Raw genomic sequence first — 7,500 nt, 5'->3', positions numbered from 1 at the left:
ATAGATAGATAGATAGATAGAGAGAGAGAGAGAGAGAGAGAGAGAGAGAGAGAGAGAGAAGAGGGGAGAGAGAGATAGAGGGTGAGAAAGAGAGAGAGAGTGAGAGAGAGAGAAGGAGAGAGAGAGAGAGAGAGAGAGAGAGAGGGAGGGAGGGAGGGAGAGAAAGAGAGAGAAAGGGTGAGAAAGGGAAAGAGAGAGTGAGAAGGGGAGAGAGAGTATATGAAGGAGAGAAAGAGAGAGAGAGAGAGAGAGAGAGAGAGAGAGAGAGAGAGAGAGGGTGAAAAGGGGAGAGAGAGAGAGTGAGAAGGGGAGAGAGAGGGTAAGAAGGAGAGAGAGAGAGAGAGAGAGAGAGAGAGAGGGGGGGTGAAAAGGGGGGAGAGAGAGAGTGAGAAGGGGAGAGAGAGGGTGAGAGAGAGAGAGGGGGGGGCGTTAAGCCATCTAACTTTATTCAGTTGAATCTAAAACCAGCGACTTCTAGGTTACTAAAAACCAGAATATATACATTAGAAAAACTGGTCGCGGTATACTAGAATGTAGATCTAGGTGGGATGGTTTGTATGTGTGTGTGTGTGTGTGTGTGTGTGTGTGTGTGTGTACATGTATTTGTACATTATTTTTTATTTACTTTTTTGTAATTCCCAATTTTATTAGTCAAAAAATGGACGCGGAAATAAATAAACAAACAAATACTAAAAAGATCACACACACACACACACACACACACACACACACACACACACACACACACACACACACACACACACACACACACACACACACACACACACACACATATATATATAAATATATATATATATATATATATATACATATATACATGAAGACAGAAATCGTGTAAATACCATAGGTGGAGGGTAGGAAAGGTAATGGATGATCGAGACTGAAAGGGAAAGTGTGGGGAGGAGGGAGTGGAAGGGAGGAGGGAGGGGCTAAAAAGAGGACAAGAATACAAAGAGAGATAATTGTAGGAGAGAGGCCAAACGCAGAGTCTGGGATCCAATATATTCAACGTTTCGCCCAGCAGGGCTTCTTTAGAAATAACACAGTGGAGAAGCCCTGCTAGGCGAAACGTTAAATATATTGGATCCCATACTCTGCGTTTGGCCTCTCTCCTACAGTGCTGTTGCAGTCGTTGCTGCTTTTACTCAGAGATTATTGTCTTATTTCCTCTTGTATTCTTCCGCTATTTTTAGGTAAATATCGGTCTGTGACGTCATGTCGACGATTTTTGTGAAATGATGACGTCACGATGACGCTTTGTTGACATCACGAAGAAATTTCCTTTCAGTTGTGTTTATGTTACTGTTCTGTAAAATAATGAGGTTTTGCAAAATGTGTGTGTGTGTGTGTGTGTGTGTGTGTGTGTGTGTGTGTGTGTGTGTGTGTGTGTGTGTGTGTGTGTGTGTGTGTGTGCCTCAAAGCTCTATAAACTTTAATGGTTTTCCCTCAGCTGAATAAAATCGCCTGATAAGCTAAAAAAAAAAAATATCAAAACCCTAAATGCACTTGGACGACCATAGGGTAATGGCCGAACGACACACGGCCTCACCCTTTCTTCTTTTTTCTTCTTTTTATTATTTTAATTTTAATTACTATTATTATTAATATTTTATTATTATTATCATTATCATCATCATCATAGTTACTAATGTTATTACTAATATCATCATCATCATCATCATCGTTATTATTATTGTTATTAATATTATTATTATTTGCATCATTATTATTATTATCATTATCATAATCATCATCATTATCATAATCATCATCAATATCGTCATTGTTACTATTATTATTACTATTATCATCATCATCATCATCGTTATCATTATTATCATCACCATCATCATCATAATTATCATTGTTACTATTATTATTACTATCATCATCATCATTATTATTGTTATTGTTATCATTGTCATTATTATTATTATTATTATTATTTAAATTTTTATAATTATTTTCCCGACTCTTTCAGGTCGTGACGTCATGGAGACCTATTACCTCATTATTTTGGTCGCGTTGGTGAGTAGAATTCATTTTCGTGTCATATATATATATATATATGTTTATATATACATATATATACATGAATATATATGAATATATGTATATATATGTAATATATATGTATATATATATATATATATATATATTGTATATATATGTATATATATATATATATATTATTGTCGGTGCTATTTTGAATATTTTTCATTATCTTTATAATTGATAAGCGAAAGCAAATAAGAAGAAAAAACACAAGAAAAAAAAAAGAGAGAAGAGGATTTGGAAAGCGAGAGAAAGAGAGGATGAAAGAGAGGGAGAAAAAAAAGGAGAAAATTCAATGATATAAAAATGAATAGAGGAATGAATGAAAATGTGGAATAATCAAACAAACAAATAAAGAAATAAATAGGGAAATGAATAATATAATAAAAAATAAAAAGTAAATAAAGAAATAAATAGGCAAACAATAGATAATATAAGTGAATTGGTGAGGAACCAAATAAATAAATAGATAAATAAATAATAAATAAATAAGTAAAATAAAGAAATGATAAGATAGACAAAGAAACGAATAAGCAATAAATAAAGTAAATAAATAAAAAAGAAATTAAGAATGAATATATGTTGAGGCTTAGAAAGGAAAGTTCGAAAATGAGGGAGGAGGGAGGAGGAAGGAAAGAGAGGGAAAATAAAAAGAGAGAGAGAGAGAGAGTGGAGGTGGGGGGGAGAGGGAGGTGGGAGGGGCAGAGGGGGGGCAAGGGGGAGACGAGAAAGGGAGGAGAAGGGAAAGGGAGAGAAAGGATAGTAGGAGCAGTGGGAGGAGGAGGTGGGAGGGGGAGAGGGGAGGGGTCACCTGTCTTGCAGCGGATATTGCTAACTTCCGGTGAAGGGGAACAGATGTTAGTAAATTTGAGCTAAGTGAAGCAAGTTTTTCTTTTTTTTGTCATCCATTTATCTGTTTGTTTAATTCTTTATTTGTTTATTTGTTTGTTATTTTTCGTTTAGTTATCAATTTATCATTTTTGTATTTGTAGGTATATTTATATCTATTATATTAATATCTATACCCCAGATTACCGTCTGGGGTATTGGCTGCTTGTTATTGTGGCAAAGTAGCATGCAGTCGATACTTTAGGGTCTATATGGGGCGCCCCTACGGACCAGAGCCACACATCATTTTGTCTATGATAGAAGAAATTCTGTTCATAGAGAAATGATGACACTTTTATACTACGACTGTCCCTCCGTTATGCTGTCCCCCAACCCCTTGTTGCTGTCCTGTACCATTTCTCTGAGTATTCTCTTTCTGATTGGGGGAATTCCCTGTGGTGGGGGAAAAGAATACTGCCACCAAGTTTTCCCACTTGGATCGTAAGAGGCGAGAAGAAAGGGACGGGGAGAGGGACTAGGCATCCTTCTCCCTGTAGCCCCAAGGGGCAATTACCTAAAATGAAAAGAAAAGGCATAAGGGGTGCTGGCGGGCCTCGGGCCAGCACCCTAAGGTTTGGGTCTTTTAATGTGCGTGGATGTGGTACAGATGAGAGTAAAAGGGAAGAGATAGGTAGTATGTTTGTGAGAAGAAAGTTGGATGTGTTGGCTTTGAGTGAAACTAAGTTGAAAGGGAAGGGTGAGTGTATGTTTGGGAGTGTAAGTGGGAGGTTATCAGGAGTGAAGAGAGGGAGAGGGAGGGAAGGGGTGGCTATTCTAGTAAGTGAGGAGATAGGTAAAGGGGTAGTGGAGTGGAAGGAGGTTTCCTCAAGGATAATGTGGATGAAGGTGAAACTGGGAAAGGAGATGTGGGTCTTTGTAAGTGCATATGGGCCGGGCAGTGAGAAGAGTATAGAAGAAAGGGAGGCCTTTTGGATAGATTTAAATGAGTGCATAGAGGGTTTAGGAAGAAATGTCAATGTAATAGTACTGGGAGACCTTAATGCTAGAGTGGGAAATGGTCCAATCGATGGAGTGGTTGGGAAGTGTGGAGTTCCAGGAAAGAATCGTAGTGGAGAGTTGATGGTGGAAATGTGTCTAGAAAGAGAGCTGATGATAGCAAATACAGTGTTTCGGAAGAAAGTCAAGCATAAGTACACATGGGAGAGGGTGGTGGAGGGAAGGGTGGTAGATAGAGCGCTAATGGATTATGTAGTGGTAAATAGGATTATGATAGGAAGAGTTAAGGATGTACATGTGCTAAGGGGAGAGGGTGGGGGAATATCAGATCATTTTTTGGTGGAAGGTAAGTTGAGAGTGGAGGATAGATGGAGAAGGAGGAAAGGGACAAAAGGTAGGGAGGTTCTTAGAGTGAACTCCTTGAATGAAAAGGAAAAGGAGAAGGAGTACGAAAAGAAGCTGAAGGAGGAGTGGGAGGGAGTTAAGGATAGAGCAGAGATGGGTGTGGAGGAGGAATGGGGATGGTTCAAGGAGGGAGTCTTAAAGTGTGCAAGGATGGTGTGTGGAACAAGAAGGACAGGAGGAAATAGAAGAAAGGGTAGTGAATGGTGGGATGAGGAAACAAAGAAGGTTGTAGAAGAGAAGAAGCGAGCATTCACAGATTGGTTACAAAAGAGGACAGGGGAGTCATATGAGACGTACAAAGAAAAGAAAAGAGAAGTAAAGCAAAAGGTAAAGGAGGCAAAGAGGAGAGCAGATGTGAAATGGGGTAGGAGTATGACAGAAAATTTTGAAAGTAATAAAAAGATGTTTTGGAAAGAAATTAAGAGAGGAAGAGGAGGTGAATCAAGTAGGGAAGAAAAGGTAAAAGGTACAGATGGAGAGTTGATAATGGAAGAGATGGCAGTGAGGGGAAGATGGGCAGAATATTTTAGGGAGTTGCTGAATGTGAAGGAGGATAGGGAGGGAAAGATAGCTGCAGTGGGAAATACGAAGAAAATGAGAGTGATGAGTGAGGAGAATGGAGGAGAAATAAGGAAGGATGAGGTGAAGGCAGTTGTAAAGATGATGAAAGCAGGTAAGGCACCTGGTCTGGATGGATGTCATGCAGAATGTCTGAAAAAGGGAGGTTCAGTGATGGTGGACTGGTTGGTGAGATTATTTAATGTTTGCTGGAGAGAGGGTAGAGTACCGGAGGACTGGAGTAGTGCCTGTATAGTTCCTCTTTACAAGGGAAAAGGGGACAAGTGTGAATGTAGTAATTTCAGAGGGATTAGCCTGTTGAGTGTAGTAGGGAAGGCTTATGGGAGAATCTTAATTGAGAGGATTAGGAGAGGAACAGAAGGAGTAATTGGTGAGGAACAGTGTGGATTTAGGACGGGTAGAGGTTGTGTAGATCAGATCTTTGTGGTAAGACAGATATGTGAGAAAGCTATAGGAAAGGGGAAGGATGTTTTTTGGGCTTTTATGGATCTGGAAAAGGCTTATGATAGGGTAGACAGAAAGGCACTGTGGGAGGTTATGCAGATTTATGGGATAGGAGGAAAGCTTTTGGGAGCTGTCAAGAGTTTTTATGTGAGTAGTAGAGCATGTGTGTTAGGATTGGAAATGGAGAGAGTGAGTGGTTTGAAGTAAAGGTGGGACTTCGTCAAGGATGTGTTATGTCGCCCTGGCTGTTCAACTTATACATGGATGGGGTGGTGCGAGAGGTGAATGCTAGGGTAGTGAGTCAGGGATTGGAGATGGTTAAAGAAAATGGAGAAAAGTGGGAGGTGAGCCAGCTGTTGTTTGCAGACGACACTGCGCTTGTGGCAGGGTCAGAGGAGGGATTGAGGAAGCTGGTGGCAGAGTTTGGGAGAGTATGTGATAGAAGAAAGCTAAAGATAAATGTGGGTAAAAGTAAGGTGATGAGATGTACAAGGGGTGAAAGTGGCAGTAGACTGGAAGTGAACATTAAGGGAGAGCGACTGGAGGAAGTGGATAGTTTTAGATACTTGGGTGCAAGTGTAGCAGGAAAAGGTGGAGTGAAGGTGGAGGTAGAATGTAGATTGAGAGAAGCGAGTAAATGCCTTGGTGGTTTAAAGAGTGTAATGAGAAATAGACATTTGGGAATGGATGCGAAGAGGAGACTGTATGAAGGAGTGATTGTGCCAACAGCATTGTATGGGGCAGAAACGTGGAACATAAGAGAAGAAGAGAGAAGGAGTTTGAATGTGTTTGAGATGAGGTGTCTGAGAAGTATGGTGGGGGTTACTAGGCTGGATAGAGTGAGAAATGAGGAGGTGAGGAGGAGAACAGGGGTGAAAAAGGATTTGGGAGATAGGGTTGATGAAAGAATATTAGGATGGTTTGGACACATGGAAAGAATGAGTGAAGAAAGACTAGTAAAAGAGGTATGGAAGGCAGATGTGGAGGGAGTGAACATGAGGGGACGTCCTAGGATGAGGTGGATGGATGGGGTGAAGGGGGCTTTGGGGAAGAGGGGAATGTCTGTTGAGGAAGGAAGGGAGAGGACGGAAGACAGAGGTGAGTGGAGAATGGTTGTATATGGATGATGTTGTGACTGCATGAGGAGGAATGGGCGGGGGGGTGGGGGGTGGGGTAGTATGTGTGAGTAAATTTTGACGCAGCCCGAAGGGATTTCTCCCCGTCCTCTCCTTATATGCAAAGGGGGACGGAGAGGGGGGGTCGCCGATTAAATGAAGCGGCCTTGCTGTGGATGTACTGTGTCTTGCGACACTGCTTCTGACCCAGGGCGGTGGGCAGGGTGCAGGGATGACCCGTCATCCAGGAGGTGCTCAGATGAGAGGAAGGGTGGGAGGGGTGTGGAGTGTATTTAGGGATGAAATGGGTGGGAGTGTTTTTATGCCTTTCCCTTTTTGGCTACCTCCCTTGGAAGGGGGAAAAAGCCTTGGTATATGTATGTATATTAATTTATTTATATTCTGATTAATTTTTTCTTTATAAATTTATTCATTCATTTATCTATTTATTATTTTTGTTTAATCTATTCTTATTTATTGTTTATTTATCTATAAAATTATTATTTTTATTAATCTATTTATTTATGTATTGTTCATTTGTTTCTTTGTTATCAAGATCTCTCTCTCTCTCTCCCTCACTCTCTGTCTCTCTCTCTCTCTCTTTGTGTCTCTCTCTCTGTCTCTCTCTCTCTCTCTGTCTCTCTCTCTATCTATCTATCTATCTCTATCTCTCTCTCTCCCTCTCTCTCTATCTCTCTCTCTATCTATCTATCTATCTCTCACTCTCTCTCCCTTCACCTTTCCTTTTTCCTCCTCTTCTCCCTCCTCCTTTTCCTTCTCCTCCTTCTCTTCTTTCTCCTTCCACCTCTTCCTTCTCCTCCTCCTTATTTCTCTTCCTTTCTCCTCTTCCTGTTTTCTCCCACCTCTCTCCTCCTTCTCCTCCTCTTCCTCCTCTTTCTCCCCTCTCCTCCCTCCTCCTGCTCCTTCTTTCTTCTCCTTTTCCTCCCCTCTTCTCTTCCTCCTCCTCCTTCTCCTCCTCTTGTTCTTCCTCCTGCTCCTCCTCCTCCTCCTCCTCCTCTTCCTGCTCCTCCTCCTC

At 41.0% G+C, this 7,500-nt stretch overlaps 1 protein-coding gene across 1 annotated transcript in view; it reads left to right on the top strand.

The window, feature by feature from the left end:
* The window catches only part of LOC143024003 (uncharacterized), a 33,850-nt gene that overhangs the window by 10,729 nt on the left and 15,621 nt on the right, over window positions 1-7,500 (top strand). Inside the window, exon 2 of the mRNA XM_076182694.1 lies at window positions 2,003-2,049. Coding sequence (XP_076038809.1) covers window positions 2,003-2,049 — 47 coding nt within the window. The remainder of the gene's footprint in view (window positions 1-2,002; window positions 2,050-7,500) is intronic.

The sequence above is a fragment of the Oratosquilla oratoria genome, unplaced genomic scaffold (genome assembly GCF_046742065.1).
Source record: "Oratosquilla oratoria isolate Oo_2021 unplaced genomic scaffold, ASM4674206v1 SCAFFOLD79, whole genome shotgun sequence".
Lineage (NCBI taxonomy): Eukaryota > Metazoa > Arthropoda > Malacostraca > Stomatopoda > Squillidae > Oratosquilla > Oratosquilla oratoria.
This window is presented reverse-complemented; position numbering and strand designations above follow the sequence as displayed.